The sequence below is a fragment of the Oryzias latipes genome, chromosome 21, assembly GCF_053564925.1.
Source record: "Oryzias latipes strain Hd-rR chromosome 21, Olatipes_Hd-rR_3.1".
Classification (NCBI taxonomy): Eukaryota; Metazoa; Chordata; class Actinopteri; order Beloniformes; family Adrianichthyidae; genus Oryzias; species Oryzias latipes.
The window spans coordinates 30,987,301-31,004,246 of record NC_136257.1 but is presented as its reverse complement, the minus strand read 5'-3'; the positions used below and the strand labels follow the sequence as shown (position 1 = coordinate 31,004,246).

Genomic DNA, 16,946 nt, shown 5'->3' with positions numbered 1-16,946 from the left:
TCTCCTTCGTGGAGTTACATTTAGGTCGCTGTCTGTCATGGCCAACCCTCATCTGGGGGCTCCAGCAGGAAACAGCTGATCAACTGACCCCACGCGCTCCATCATCACCTCGCTGCACGCATCCACTCTCCTCCTCCTCCTCCCACTCTGCGTTCGCACACAATCACGGTTTTCCTAAAAGTCCAGATCAAACGCGGGACTCATCCTCAGCTGCTTTTGTGCGGAGCATCAAGCTCGCGCGCGCTCCCAGAACACGCCGCAAATGCGTGGAAAAAACAGCCTCAGCCTTCAGCGTGCCGCCTCCCTCGCGGGCTGGGGGGGGGGGGCTCTCCTTTCTGCACCTTTCTTCTTCTCCCCCCCACATCTCCTCCGGCTTTCGGAGCCGCGGACTCGAACCCCCAACCCCGGCTGGACGGCCGGTTCATACCTGTTTTGTAGAAGGCATCCGTGTCGGGGTCGCTGGGCGCCTCCTCGGCCGCTTCTGCGGGGTTCATACCGGAATCCGGTTCGATACAATCCACCGACAAAAGAAAGGACAAAAGAAAGGCGGGGGAGCCCGGTTATTCCTCACGTGCCCTCCGCACGCGCTCTTCTGCCTCCATCAGCCTCGCGCGGCGTCTTTCTCCGCTTCGCCTCGCGGCTTGTTTGCTGGCTTCGTTCCTCTCTATTGTTCCCGGTCCAGCCTCTCTCTCCGCTGCTGTCCGCCAGGGTCTCTCTGCCTCCCTCCTCCCTCCGACTCTCCGTCGCTCCCAATTGACCTTTTCCCGGCAGCGCGTAATCCCTGCGCGTTTTCACCGCTCCAATCTGACGAATTAAAAACTGTTTTTATTCCTAAAAGAAACTATTTTTTACAGACATCACATGATCCGAAACAAGCATCGCAGTTTGGAGCTGAAAAATATCCAAAAAAAAACGACAAAACCCAACATTTTGTCAAAAGAAAACAACCAAATAAAGTCATAAATCAGATTATCAATTCAAGAAAAACTATAATTCTTAAAACAAAACCTTTTGCATCCATCTGAAAAAGTATATTTTCACTAATGTTTTAACGTGACACAACGTTTTTTTTAATGTGTTTACATCCTAAAATAAAAAGCAAAAATGCTAATTCAATGTTAGCTTAATAACCTAAAACGCTACTTAGCCTAAAAGATAAATTTTACGGAAGAAACACTATAAATAAACACTTATATGATAAATTATTTACTAATAATACATGCAATATACATTATTTGAAAGCTGAAAGAAAAAAAATTAATGTAAAAAATGATATCAAACAATGAAATGTTGCTTGATTAAGGACCAAATGATCTAACAAATCTCATGTTAGCCAAATTAAACATTCTTCGTAAAAAAAATAAAATATATATATAACTATTTAATTATACTGCGTTAAAAACTTCATTTTTTCCCCTAATTCTATAATAATTGAAGAATGTTGACGACAACTATAAAAATAAAGTAATCCTGAACATTGCAAACAATGCTAAGCTAACTGCTAAATGGCTACAATAATTGTTAAAGGCTACACATTTTGCATCCATATAAAAACAATGTCAGACAAACTTTTTTAACAATACTGAACTAACATATGCAGTCCCAAAATAAATATTTTATTAAATAAATAAACCATCCAATCTAAACCAGGCAACCTAATGCTGCAGTTCCTAAAGTGACCACTAGAGGCTGGTTTCAGAAGGGAGCAATCTTCTGTTAACGTTCACTTTAAAAAGTAACATTACGCCAAAGACAAACTTGTTTTCTCCCTGGTTTTAAAATCCTTTCTTGATTATTTAATTTCCATTCATAAATGAACAAATTTACCTTGGGACATCCCAGCAGCCATTATCAAGATGATGGATTCGAGCAAAATAAACAAAGAAAAGCTTTGGTGTTGTTCTAAAACGAGTTTGTCACCTGAGACCTTTTTAAAAAATTCTCTGCACCCAAAACCCTTCCATGTGGTCTGTTGATCAAAGCAGTCAGAGATTATAAATGTGACGTCTAAATAATTTTCTTTTTTCTTGAACGTTTTTCTTGGAAATTCAGAACTAAATAGAATCCGATTTAACTAGTTTTTAATATTTGTCTCAAATTTTTAAGTTATATGTTATTTAGATATCGTTAAACTAATCAGTTTTGCTTTATTAATTAATTCATTAGTATTATGTTGTCATTTTTGTATTTTATTGCTGTGTATGTGCATTAAAGCATCAAGTGCTGGACAGCTGCCAGTTTCCTTGTTCTAAAAACAATTACAACAAACAATTCTTCGTCTTTTTAAATTGTTTTTGAATATGTTGAATTGTAAATCTAACTTCTAAAATGCGTAAATTTATCTTTGAACGGAAAAGTTAGTTGACCTTTAGGTACCAGTCTGAGTTTTCTGATATTAATGAACAAAATACTTTCAAATTTAAAAGAATATATAAATTAGTTTGAAATGTATTTTTCTTAAACCTTCCAAATACTTGTAGATGTTCAGCCTGAGGGTTTGCAGCACATTAAACTGAGGGAGTTTTGAAATATTTAGGCGTAAATGTGAATTTAGTTGTGTTAAAATTAGAAGTGTTTCCACCCTTCAGCTCCAGAGCTCTGGATGCTGGTCTGACCTTAACTGTGTGCTGCTGCCACCTAGCGGACTAAGCTTCACATTACAGATGCATTACTGCATGACAATGAAGACAGTCAGTTTACAGTAACTCCAGACTGTGTTGCTGCCGGTTTGAAGAATTACTTGTCAAACCGGCAGCAACACAGTCTGGAGTTAGACAACGAGAATTACTTGTAGGAACTTTCAAGGGAGGAGCACGTGATGCTGTAGTATCGCGAGAGCCGACGAGAGGAGTGTGGTGAGTTTACTTGGCGGCGCGTAAGTTGTGAACAAACATTTTTGATTTATTTAATTACACCGCCATATTTAAATAATCCAGAAAGTTTAAAAAATAAAAATCTGAAAAAGTTTGTCAAGCATTTGCCAGCCTGGATGACCTGGAGGACCTGGAGGATCTGGAGAATTACATCGACGAGTGTTTCAATACCTGCCTCATGAAGAAATCCAACACCGCCACTCCGTCCACCAAACGCAACCGTCCCGAAGACTCCCCGGGGGCTGCCTCCTCCCCAGGCAGCAACATGAGTGATATCCTGGATTCAATTGATAAAAGGCTCTCCAGCCTTGATTGCCGTTTAAATCTGCTGGAGATCCTCCATAAGGAATTCCAAGGTCTGCGAGAGTCTCTGGAGTTCAGCCAACAGCAGGTGCAGGAGCTCGCAGCGGAGAACCAGGCCCTCAGAGAGACCGTGAAGACCTTGGGCCACGACACCGCCCGTCTCTCTGAGGAAAACCGATCCATCAAGGAAACCCTCCTGGATCTTCAGGCGAGGAGCATGAGGGACAATCTAGTGTTCGCAGGGATTCCAGAAGAGGCAGGGGAAGTCCCGGAGAACATTGTTAAGTCCTTTATAGAGGTCCACCTGAAACTCCCCAAGGAAGAAGTCCAGAAGATCTCCTTCCACAGGGTTCACCGGCTCGGAGGAAAAAGGCCGGACAATCAGCGTCCCCGTCCTATTGTTGCTAAATTTGAACATTATAAACAAAAGATGCAGGTAAAAAGCAGAGGGCGCGAGCTGAAAGACACACATTACAGCGTGAATGATCAGTTTCCAGGCGAGATCCTCCGCCGTCGGAAAATCCTCTTCCCGCTGAGGAGGAAGCACCTGTCTGCTGGAGCACGCGCGGTGGTTGCTGTTGATAAACTTTTTGTGAATGGCAAGCTGTTCCGGGACCCAGAGGTAACACCCTGGCTGTGCTGAAGGCTTTCAGAGGCGCACTGACATCTGCGCTGCCCAGAAGAAACCCGCAAACTTATTTAACTAGGAAATAATCGGATCATCAATAATCCACACCTCTCAGGAAAAGTGTTTTTTCTTTCTCTCACATTCATGTTTCTGTTGTTGTTTCGTTGTTTTTGTTTTTTGTTCTTTCTCTTTCCCTCTCTCTTTTCTCTTGTCCCCCCCCCCTTCCCATGTCCTCATATGTGAATCAGGTAAAGTCAACGCAACCATGGTGAGTATTTATTTATGCACGGAACGGGCGCGCGCGCATACTAGCGCGCATAAGAGCATGCACACGCGATCCCGCACACACACGTTGATAAACTGCAAAAACCTCACTTAGGCTCACACAGGACGCACGCAACATGCAGCTCATAGCCAAGACACGTTCACCCACAACGCATAGCGCTTGTCAGTGTAGCAGGTACGCACAGCGGGCACGCGCACACGGACGGGCACACGCACTATTTAGCCTTGCACTCTCCCGGTTAGAACAGCTATGAGCAGTCTTAACATCGTTAGCTGGAATGTGCGTGGACTTGGTTCTGGGCCAAAGAGATTGAAAGTGTTAAATCACCTGAATGATCTTAAAGCAGATATAGCTCTGCTGCAGGAGACCCATTTATCTTTATCAGCTGGTCATCTCCTGTGCTGTTCCCAGTATCCAGCTATGTATTCTGCCAGTTTCAACTCCAAACAAAGAGGGGTTGCAGTTTTGATTAATAAAAATGTTACATTTACTCATAAGGATACAGTTACTGACCCAGAAGGCAGATTTGTAATCATTAATATATCCATTCAGAATAAAGACTTTTGCATCGCCAGCATCTATGGCCCGAATGTTGACGACTCTTCCTTCTTTCACAGATTCTTCACCTCACTCTCAGTTCACTCTGACTCCACAATCATTATAGGAGGAGACGTCAACCTTGTTTTGGACCCTGAACTTGACAGACTCAGCACAGCAGCAAACCAGCGTACATGGCAGTCTGCAAGTATTCTAAAGCAGTACATGAATGATCTGGGTCTCTGCGACGCTTGGCGCTCATGTCATCCAAGCACTAAGGGGTTCACCTTTTTTTCTCCAGTTCACCATTCACAATCTCGTTTAGATTATTTATTAGTCAGTAACTCCCTTTTGAAAGAAATTAAAAGTTCCAACATTCATCCAATTATTATCAGTGATCATGCACCAGTTTCTGTTACTATTTCAAGGGAAGTACCCAGACCCTCGGGTTCAACCTGGAGGTTTAATACGTCTCTGTTAAAAGACCAGGAATTTATTGAATTCTTTAAAAAAGAGTGGGAAACCTTCTTAGAACTCAACGATACTTCTGAAATATCACCAAGTATTCTTTGGGAAGCAGCAAAAGCAGTCATGAGAGGGAAAATCATCTCTTATTCAACGCATAAAAAACGCAAGGAGAAAGCAGATTTATTAGAATTAGGAAATAAAATAAAAACTCTGGAGACTGCTTATGCTGCTTCTGCACAGGAACACATACTGGGCGACCTGAAAAATTTAAAACTGCAGTTAAATGACATCATCAATAAACAAACACAATTCCAGATACAAAGGCTTCGACTGGAAAGATATGAAAACTCAAATAAATCTGGCAAATTTCTAGCTAATCAGCTTAAAATTAATAAAGAAAAATCAACAATCACTTCGATTATGGACCAAACAGGGAATGTCACCCATGACCCGGTAAAAATTAATAATGCGTTTAAAGACTTTTATCAAAACTTATACACTCCACAGATCAATCCATCAGAACAAAGCATCAACTCATTTCTCAACAATATAAACCTGCCCAAGTTAAACGAAGATCAAATCACAAATTTAGACTCTCCGCTCTCGTTGTCTGAGCTTCATGAAGCTCTGTTACTTATGCCTAATGGTAAAGCACCAGGGCCTGACGGCTTTCCTGCAGAGTTTTATAAGGAATTCTGGGAACAACTGGCACCAACGTTTTATAAAACGGTAAAATTTATCAATGAAAGCCAATCTCTACCACCTAACATGAACTCTGCCAACATTATCCTTCTTCTAAAACCAGACAAAGACCCCACGAGTCCTTCAAGCTATCGCCCCATTTCTTTAATTAATGCAGATGTAAAAATTATCTGCAAAGCACTAGCACAGAGAATAGAAAAAGTCACTCCTCACATAATTGACTTTGATCAAACTGGATTCATCAAAGGCAGACACTCGGATGACAATGTCCGCAGACTCGTTAACATAATAGACTTTGCCACCATCAAAAACCAGGAAATGACTATACTATCACTGGATGCTGAAAAAGCCTTTGATAGAGTAAATTGGAAGTTCCTCATTGCTGCCCTCCATAAGTTTGGGTTTGGAGAATCATTCATCAATTGGATCAAAATATTATATCACAACCCCAATGCATCAGTTAGAACTAATAAACAGACTTCCAACAGGTTTTTTCTTGGAAGAGGAACTAGACAGGGTTGCCCACTCTCCCCCTCGCTTTTTGCAATATTTATCGAGCCTCTAGCTGCAGCAATAAGACAGAATGAGAGTATTAAAGGAATTAAAACCAAACACAGCCATCATAAAATTAGTCTCTATGCAGATGACATATTACTGTTTTTAAGTAATATACATTCTGTAAATGAAACGGCAACAATCATTAATGAATTCTCTTCTATATCAGACTATTCCATTAATTGGAATAAATCTGTTTTATTACCACTGAACAGTAATGCGGAGCAAGGACTCACAATACCAGTTAAATCAGGCAATATAAAATATCTAGGTATTTATTTTTCCCCCAAAATATCAGAACTGGTGCTGCTAAACTACACCCCATTACTGAAAAACATACAGGACGACCTAACACGCTGGACCAACCTGCCTTTGTCCCTTATGGGCAAGGTAGCCACGGTTAAAATGAAAATCTTACCCAAAGTTAATTATCTCTTCTCAATGATTCCCACACAACCGCCATTAAAATGGTTCAAAACATTAGACTCATCCATATCAAGCTTTCTATGGAACAATAAACCTGCAAGAATTAGTCTAAAAACTTTAAAATCTGCAAAAAGCTGTGGAGGATTAGAATTACCTAACTTCCACAATTACTTTCTTGCAAATAGATTACAATACATCTTAAAATGGTTAAAAAATAATCCAGAAACCAACTCATGGTTAGACTTGGAACAGGCGTTATGTGGAAAGATCAACCTGTCAGATCTTCCATTTATTAGTCAAATAGTTAAAAAACAGGATTGTTTCAAAAGTATTAATATAAATGCCACTTTAACAGCCTGGTGGGAATTTCTCAAAATATCAAAATCATCAATTCAACCGTGCAAAATGACACCCATCTGGAACAACCCAGACATCCTCATAAACAAAAAAATTATCCACTTCCCAGCTTGGCAAGCAGGGGGCATAAAACAACTAGAGCACATAATTATTGATAGAAGATTCATAACTCCCCAGGAACTTCAAGACAAACATGGAATATATAACTTCTTGGAATATCAGCAACTTAAATCAATTATTACTAAAAAGTTTAAATACAGAGACAACGATTTAAAGCTACCAGATGTAGTTACCACTCTGATCAATTTCTCAATGAATAAAACTCTCTCCAAAATATACAAACTTTTATGTAATTTAGATAACAATATTTCACTTCCGACAACCAAATGGGATGCGGATTTGAGCATCAGCACAGATGAAAGTTTTTGGTCAGAACTTTGTCTAAACACCTTTAAAATGACAAAAAATCCAAATCTGCAGCTAATCCATTTCAAAACTCTTCACAGAATTTACTACACTGGACAGAGGATGTTCAAGATGGGTCTCAGTAACTCAGACATTTGTCAGCACTGTGACAGTAATCTACCCGACAATTACATGCATGCACTATGGTTCTGCACGCCTGTCCAGGCTCTCTGGCAGCAGGTATGTGCCGATCTATCAGTCTGGCTTAAGGTTTCAATCACAGCTTCACCGTCACTTTGTGTGCTTGGTGACATGAGTGCCATCGATGTAGAAGGAGGATTAGGCTCTATCATTTTCATAACTCTTTGCATTGCTAAAAAAACTATTTTAATAAATTGGAAAAGCAAAAAAAATATAAATATAAGTCAACACAGAAATCTGCTGCTTGATCATATCAGCTTGGAAAAAATGTCAGCCCAAAGTTCAAGTAACTTTGAAAGAATTCGGTCTCTCTGGTCTCCCATAGCTAACTCCGTGACTTAGGGGGTGGGGGGGGCATGGTCGTCGCTGCTCCTTGCCCTTCTGCCGTGGGCCGGGGTGGGGGTCGGGGCCTCCGGTGCCTGGCCGGGGGTGGTGGGGGCTCCGTTGGTCGGGGGGTCGGGTCCGGCGCCTGGGTGGGGCGGCCTGGGGCGCTGCGTGGTCCTCTGGGCTTGGGTGTGGGGGTGCGTGGTGGGGGGGGTGGGGTGGTGGTCTGGCTTGGCTTGGGGGGGTGGTCCCTTTGCCTGTGCTGGGGGGGGGTTGGCGGGGGGCGCTGCTCGGGGGGGGGGGGCCCAGCGGCGCTGGATGGGCTTCCCGTCTGCACCTGGGGCTGGGATCGGCCCTTCCCTGGCTCTGGGGCGGGACGGGACAACCCTCTTGGGGCCCCCGGTCGCTCTGGGTGTCATCCGCTTCGGCTGCGGGGTCTGGGGGTGGGGTGGGGTGGGGGTCTTGTCGGCCCTGTCCTGTGGGGGGGCATTCTGGGGGAGGGGGGGGGCCACTATTGGTACGGGGCAGGGGGGGTTGACGGGTCGGGGTCTCCGCTGAGGCCATCGGCGGTTTCCCCGGCCGGTTGGCTGCCTCGGTCCCGTCGAGGCCTGACCAGAGCTCTTCTAGGGCCGGCGTTTGGGGGTGGGGGCCTGGGCTTGCTCCGGGGGGGGCCGGCGCTTTCTGGCTCCCCTCTCTCTGTGTGGGGGTGGTGGTGCTGGGCCTGGGGTGTCTGCGCCTCCGGGGGTGGGGCCCCGGGGCTGGGTGGGCCTGGCCCCCTTGCTGGGGGGGGGGGGGCGGGGGACGGCTGTTTGACCACCGGGGGACAGTCTATCATCTGTCCCCAACTTACCCCCTTCCTCATATAACCTCATAATAGGGTGAGGGGGTGGGGGGCTTAGCCTGCGATGAGCCTTGGGGGGGGGGTTTACTAGGCAGTGACCCCCCTCCTGTGGTTGCCGTATGGAGTGGGCCCCCCCTCTTTCGGTTTTATTTGCACCTTAGACATGTAGGGCCCTTGGTAGGGGGGGTGCTTGGACATCACTGCCAGCAAGCAGCGGATGTCCTCCTAGCACCCTACCCGCCAATTTTAACCGCACCTTAGACATTTAGGGCCCCTTGGTGGGGAGGGTGAGGGGACGTCACTGTGAGTAATCAGGAGACGTCCCCTTAGTGCCCTACCCGCCAATTTTAACCGCACCCCCCTTAGTACACACACCCCTCCCCCCTCAATATATACATCCCAACATAAACACACACACATGCACACACACACTCTCTCAAACACACATACACGCACACACATTTTGCAAGGAAGGTGGGACCTAGGACCATCTGTCCCCTGCCTCTTCCCTGGTGGGGGGTACGGGCCCCTTTGCAGCGGCGGCTGTGTCCCCGGGGTGCTGGCTTCCTGGGCCCGGCGGTGCTCTCTCCGCGCGGTGGGGGGGTTCACATTACATCTGAGCCGGGGGTGTTCGTGTCCCTGGGGGGTGGGTTCTGGTCCTTGCTCCTGAGTGCTGGGCCCCGCCAAATTTCCAACTGTGGCCGAGCCTGGTCGGGCCATATTTACAACACCCCTTGTGGGCCCTCTTTTTTCCCCGGGGTTCCCCCCTCCTGGGCGGGGGCGGCGGGCCCCTGCCTCGCTCCTCCCTGGACCAACCGTTGGCCGGGCGGATGGCTGCCTGGAGTGCGGAGTGGGTCTCCCTTGGGGGGTCCTGGCCCGTACCTGGGGTTGGGGCGGGGGGATGCCCGGAACTCCTGGGTGGTGGTGGGGTGCTCGTCTGGGGCTGTGGGCGTCCTTCTCCGGTGGGGCCCTGCGTTGGGTTCTCCCGGCGCGGCGGGGGGGCTGCTCTCCTGGTTGGGCTGGGGCGGCGCCCTCTTTCCCTCCGTGCCTCCCTGCTCTCTGGCTCTGGGGGCCTTGCGGCGGCCCTGCTGGCCCTGGCCTGGGTGGCGGGCTTGGTCGCCCGGGCGGCGGTTGTTCCCTGCCGGTTCCCGTGTGGTGTTGGCGGGAATCCGGCTGCCGCTGCTGGTGCGGTGGGGGTCTTGGGGTGGGGATGGCTGGGCACTCTCCCTCCTTCTTTTCACGTTCCACCATCCATTTTAGAAGAACATAAACACTCACCTGAGCACAGGTGTCAGCTCAACAGACTGAATGACTGAAATATTTCACACTAGTTGGTTTTAAGGCATAAGTATGCGTGTGAACACTATCTGTTTTGTGTACATGTCGACAGGTGGACATTTTTGCAACTAACAGGTGTGTTTATAACATTTGAGTGTGTGTGTGGACAGGCTCCGCCCTTTTTTTTTTGTTTGTTTTTTGTTTTTTTTTTACATTTGAACCTTACCATAATGATTAACAACCAGTAAACTTGTTGCTTTATGCTGCTTCATGGTCTTATCCCCCTTCCCCTCCTATTATCACCCCCTACCCCCCCTCTCTCTAACGTCCCTCTTTCTTCTTCCCCTCTTTCCTTTTCCGTCCGGTCCAACACCAAAGATTTTCAGACATGTTTGAAATTAATAAAGTTTGGCCTCAATTACAAAAGGGGTTTATTCAGACATACCTTTGGTTTGTCTGAAGATTAATAACCCCTCTTGTTAAAGTAAAATATGTCCAACCCAAGAGGCCCTCAGCTCTCATCTGTCTGCCTAGCTGTTGGACAGGACAAGTTAAAAAAAAAAAAAAAAAAAAAAAAAAAAAAAAAAAAAAGAATTACTTGTCAATTTTTACTTTGATTTTGCTCCTAAATTAATCTAAGAGTGTAATAAAAAATATTCCAGTAAACTCAAAAGTATTCTGCATTTTTTTACAGCAATGGAAAGAAAATCACAAAAATGGAAAATACAAATAAATATTATTAAATTAAAAATAAAAAAAATAAAAAAAAAATTTAAGTAATTTCCCTTCATCAACTGAATTAATCTATTTTATGACAAAAAAGAAAGAGTAAAAAACAAATACATGGAATAAAATAATACATTTGATAAAGAACTGTGTTTTCAAAACAGTTTGTTTCAGTAAATAACTTTAACCTTAATTTTGACCTACCGGTAATTGACCAAGGAAACGATATATTTGTTATTGATCTTTAAGGCTTTGTCATTCAACTATATAGTTCAGTTTGACTTTTTTTCCTCATTCTTGTTTTTTTTACTTTCTTTTTTGCAGTTTTATCACACATTTTTATCTTTTTTTAAAAACAATATTACATTAAAAAAGACAACTATTGTACAGTAGCATGATGGTTCTTAGCAGTAAAGGACAAGGTGTGCCATATCAGAAACGTTAAGAAAAAGAAGAAAAGAAAAAAAAAGAAATGTTAAAGACGCGACACGGTCGCCTCATTTCTGCGACATTAAGTTCTGATAACTCAAAGGCCATTTCAGTCAGGCAAACTCATGCAGTAGAAATTTTACATTCATAAGTTGGCATTCACAATCTTTTCGTTTGGCTTTAGGCTCCGTACAATTCCATGAGATAATTTTTTCCATAAAACTTTTGGGTAATAACCCCGAATGTAGCCCACAGGTGGAAGCCGGGGAGGAGGGTTGGGCGACAAATGCAGCGATTGCGGTAAGGAAGAGAATGAACGGCTGCACACCTGGACTTAAATAGGACACTGAACAGGTGAGTTAATTACTACCGCCCTAGGGGAGTAACCGTAATACTGCAGAGTCTACCTGCCTGAAAGGCGAACTCGTTCGCTTATTTTTCTGCTTTTACCATGGTCACATATCAAATAAATGCATTTTCAATAAATTATCAGTACTTTATTCTTAGTATTTTCTAAGTTTTAATCATTTTTCACAAAACGTGGAGTATCTGATACGGGGCTCAAAGTGTTGTCATGGTAACGGCTACAGAGCCTGCATCGACCTCGCTCCGAAGCAGCGGAGGAAAGTCGTTTACACGCCGATCGATATTGATGAATTCAGCAAAGTATCATTTCAGAGGGAAAGTTCACCTCTTCCTGCTCGTTTTAGTCCGGATGATGAAGCAAAAGTTTCGATTCCTCCTCGTGTCTCATCTCCTCCTACTTAGATTCTCCTCTCGTTCTGCTGCCGCCCAGACTTCAAGATGATCCAATTAACCAAACAGGTTAAAGAAAACTACAAAGTGACTCATCCTTTCTTCTGTCTCGTGATAAACTGTGGACGTGTTACCAATTGGCGAACAGGCCAGCATGGTGATTGGATTAATTGGATTAATCTGCGCTTTTCCATATGCTCACAACGTTTATAATGTGTCCATCATTCATTCACTCCTCCTTCATGCTTGGTGATGGTAGCTACTGATGTAGCCACAGCTGCCCTGGGGCTACAGTGATACAGAACATTTAGACTGAGTGACTGGAACTTCTGTTTTAGGCGTTCCTTATAACTTTTTAATTCCCACCTTGCAGCAAATCAGAATCAAGTAGCGATCCAGACCATGGTACAACTCTTGTGCTATATTGTGGGGCCCAGATGACCCCACCCTTACTTTGACGTGTTCTCCTCTACCATGACAAAGGTGGATAAAGGTGGAAAGATTTCATGTAATCCATGGACACCAGTGAAGATCACAAATCATTGAAGAAAAAAGGTTCAGAGCACTGTCTAGTGGGTCTAGATGACCCAACTCCCAATGTTAACGTGACTTGTAGGCACATTAACATTGGGAGGCCAAGGGGTAAGTAAGGTGTAATGCCCATGGAGGTGTGCATTATGTGAGATAATGCCTGACTCGGCGTGCATTGTCAGAAATCAACGGAAGCCTGAATACGGCGCCATCCATGCTGGTCCAAATGGCGCCTGAATCCGCCTCATGTGATTGAAGCCGACAGTAAACCGCTTTCAACGGGTGACGGTCCAGTTCTCAGATATGGTCAATGGTTCTGACCCACAAGAAAGGAACCGGCTGGACTTCTTTTCATGGAACCAGACTAAATCTGATGGAAGTGTGAGGCTTTTGTTGTTTTCTGTCTCCGACAGTGACAGCTGTTCCAAACGGAAACTGGCTTTTCTGAAGAACCGGTGACGAGTCTGTGAGAAGACGAAGAACGACCCTGAACGACGGACGCTGCTCCCTTCCAGGGTTTGATGATTCACTCGTCTTCTCTAAGCCGCCAGCCGCCTCCCCACAGCCCCAACGGCCCTCCCATCATCAGAAGACGTCTGCAGCTCATCCGTCTGTAACGACGCCCCTGAGGCGCACACACGACCAGCAACCCCCCCCCACTTTTAAGAAAAGGCGTACAGAAGCTCCATTGGGACAAAAACAGAACGGCCAAAGATAGTTTTTAAAATAGTGAACAGTTATCCAACTGGAGGTTATGGGATATGTGCTGTCGGACAATAACCTCTAAAACGTCATAATTGTGAGATAGAATTTGACCCAAATGGGCTTCCATACATGTGTGGTGTTCTCCTCAGCCCTCAGGACAGCCTGGATCACCCCCCACCCCCCATCCTCCGCCGCCGCCGCCTTCTGCTGTGATTACATTTGTCGGAGGATGGAGTTTGTGAGCGGCGTGGGGATGACTCGGTCACTCGTGCGCTTTCCCGCTCCCTCCGGCGTCTTCTCCAGCTCTCTGATGAGCTCACAAACTTTTCACGTTTCCGTGGCACTCAGCTGCGGTGATCTCTGAGATCCGTTTCACTGCAAGGGAAAAGCTTCAGGTTCTCAAAACATCTTAAAAGGGTTCCTGGGTTTTCTGAAATAGATCAAAAATGATTTAAAACAGAGGAATCCAAACTTTCGTCTCTCACAACCTTCATTTCACTCTAAAAATCATCACAAAACGACTAAAAAATCGGAAAAAAAGTGGGTACCGAACCCAAATGAACCAATAACGGCCACATAAATACACAGCAGGTACTACATAACCTCCCTGTAAGTACAACAAAAGTACCATGTACATACCACTGAAGTACCCTGGAAGTAGCGTGCTGTAGAAGAAATGCTACAAAACCTCGAAGCCAAAACGAGCCAAACCGGGCAAAGAAACCCAGATTTAGTTCTATTCATATTGAAGTCAAACTTGCTGCTATTCGGCGACCTCGCTTCGATTTGATGGTGAGTTACCTGAAAAAAGGGCTAAAAAGCTGAACAACGCCAAAACAATGGCGTCCGTATCGCAGAAAAATGACGACATCTGTGCAATCGGCACTGAAATGAGCATAAAACGTTTGCCCGTCCCGGGTCCAGAGTGACTAACAAACCCATGAGGCACGTCTTTGGACTGAACCGGACAGAATCCGGGAAGAGAACACTGCAGACCGGGGTTTGAACCAGGATCCTCCACCGTGAACCAAGACCGCTCAGCACCGCAGCCCCAAAAAACCAACATTTCAAACGGGCTTCAGAAATCTGTGCATTTTATTTATGGCAGCTGCATTGACAACAAAGACCCCCGCCACATGCGCGAAAAGTCACCAAAATTTGCACACACTTTCGGAACTTTCGGCAAAGGGAACGACACCCCCCTCAAGACGATGACATCACGGCGAGTGATACCGTAAAAAAAAGAATCGTCAGGAAATCACGTATGGGGCAAAAAAAAAGAATATTTTAAAATACAGTTTCGTAACGAAAACTCACGTGTCGAAGATCTCCAAAGGAAGTTTTGAAATGATTACGGGAACGCCACACGACCTACGGCTTGGCGGCCATTTTGTGGCGAACTGTGAGAATTGGCGATTTTCGTGGTTTTCGACAATATGGGAAGACGACATTTAAGTTTGTGCGATTTTCACGAAATCTCACATACATGCCGCCAGCTCAAGTCTACAAACAACACAGAGGTTTCGTTGACCTTTGACCTTGGAAAGAGGGCGCCATCTTGAATTAAAAAAAAAAAAGTACCTTCAGTTGCAGATTCAAATGAAAACTCGTCCTGCGGTTTTTTATTGATCGCCTCGTAGCTTCTCAGGCATCAGGTTAGCTACTGTGGAAAAAAGGAAAATGTTGGAATTAGAAGTGGCAGATTTTGAACGGCGTGCGTGTGGCGAGTTCGCAACTGTTGCGATCTTAGTTAGCTAGCGCATTTTTGATCAGAATGTGGTAAAAAATTTGTTATACAACCCCCTGGCCCACGCTGGACAAAACGATGTAACATACGAGAAGATCACTTTAGGAATGTGGGCGTGGTCACTAACCTAGTTAGCATGTATAGCATCTTTAGCGATGTGTTTTCCTAACTCAGTTGATGATGCGGATCGCAATGCTAGTACGCCGCAGTTAGCCCTACAGAAAGGGAAGGGGGAGTTAGATGTGCTTACTGGCTGCTCAGCAAGTGGGGTTGGTGGGTGGTGAGAGCGGTGGTGGTGCGTAGAGGTGGGCGGCGAGGGAGGGTAGCGCCTGTGGGCCATACGATGCCGCTCAATGCTTTAATTTATTATTTTTGCTTAAAACAAACCAAAAAACAAGTTTCAGGATCAAAGAGACTGAAAAACATCACACTTTGTTCCAGTTCAGTTACTTTAACTTTACTGTATCCACGGAGGCTTTGATGAAATGACTTTTTATAAATTATTGTTATTATTTTTTTTACTGTTGCTTTATTTAAAATGTCTGAGTACAGTTAATAGAGTTTTATTATTTCTCTGGTTTGTCTTGACATGGTGAAGCCTTTTGTGACAGTAAAAAGTGTTGTTTTTATTTATTTATTTATTTTTTCCCCTCCTTTTCTTCTCTGTCCGGTCCAACAAAAAACATTTACAAATATAATCAATATAAATAAAGTTTAGGCTTAATTACAAAAGGGGTTTATTCAAATATACTCCTCGTGTGTCAGGAGCTTCATTACTAGAGGCCTTCAGCTCTTTTGCTCAGCTGTTGGAAAAGTTAGAAAAGAAATACAAGAAAAAAAAAGTTTTATAAATAAAGATTTACTTCCTGACTTCGTCAGCCTCCCGTCATCACATCAGCTCCTCGCCCCACCGACCATGTGAGGAACGGATGTTTGTGCGTGACTCAGGGAGCCGCTCGTGTGGAAAAAGAAGCAAACGTGGCGTTCTGAACGCTCGCCGGATGCAGCTTCACCGTGACGACTCCGTCTGTCAACAACAACAACAGCTGCAGGGAGAAAACATCCCAGCTGACGTGAAGCAAACCTTCCTTCTCATGAACACAATCATCTTCCAGCAGCGGCTGACCTCGTTTAAGGGGCGCTCTTTACTTCAGACGCCGGTGCTTCGCCCAGAGACGGTTCCCCTGTGGCGCCACGCCTTCTGGCATCTGGGGCTTGTGGCAGTTTGTTGTCATGATTGACTTTTTTTCCACACATTTTACGTAAAACAAGGACAGGGGCGCCGATTCAGTCAGGCTGCTGATCCAGACGCTGAACCATGAGGGGAAAAGTGAGATCCTCCGAGGTCGACCGCTGTACCACAGCGTCATCCTTCACATTATTGATTTAGATTAGAATTTAGGAACAAACGTGCATTTTTATGATTATTTAGCATTTCTGAGATCGGTTTATTTTTAGAAATCTCACAGTTTTATGAATAAAGCTTAAACAGGAACAAAAACAAGTCTCACGTTGATCAATCTTCCACACATTCAGTTTTTTGTTTTGTTTTATTTATATATTTGAATAATTTACCTTTAGTCATTTTCATAATTATTTTTCTATTCTGTTATTTTTTTTTAGCTCTTTTGGAAGATTATTAATACATTAGACAACTGGATTTTAATAATAAAAGGTGTTAAAATAGGATTTATTGCTGAATTTGTTGCTTTTTTAATCTTTTTCTGTTTCTTTTGTCCATCATTCTGTGTTATTTTCATTCCTTTAGTGTTTTTCTCACTAATACAGTTGGAATCTGTGGGTTTTTGGGGTCAGAAGCTGCTGTTTGAGACGTAAACATAAAAAAACCACCACAAGACGGCTCCCCT

The 16,946-nt window shown here is 44.4% G+C and overlaps 1 protein-coding gene and 1 long non-coding RNA gene across 2 annotated transcripts in view; both read right to left on the bottom strand.

Moving 5' to 3' along the window:
• The window catches only part of kalrna (kalirin RhoGEF kinase a), a 128,251-nt gene extending 127,507 nt beyond the window's left edge, over positions 1-744 (bottom strand). Inside the window, exon 1 of the mRNA XM_023951149.2 lies at positions 428-744. Coding sequence (XP_023806917.1) covers positions 428-494 — 67 coding nt within the window. The 5' untranslated portion in view covers positions 495-744. The remainder of the gene's footprint in view (positions 1-427) is intronic.
• Positions 745-13,584: 12,840 nt separating this feature from the next.
• LOC110017387 (uncharacterized) lies at positions 13,585-16,856 on the bottom strand. The gene is made up of 3 exons (XR_002292765.3): positions 15,942-16,856; positions 14,913-14,994; positions 13,585-13,706 (listed from the first exon to the last, which is right to left on the bottom strand). It is a non-coding gene; the product is annotated as an uncharacterized LOC110017387 (long non-coding RNA).
• Positions 16,857-16,946: the final 90 nt, after the last annotated feature.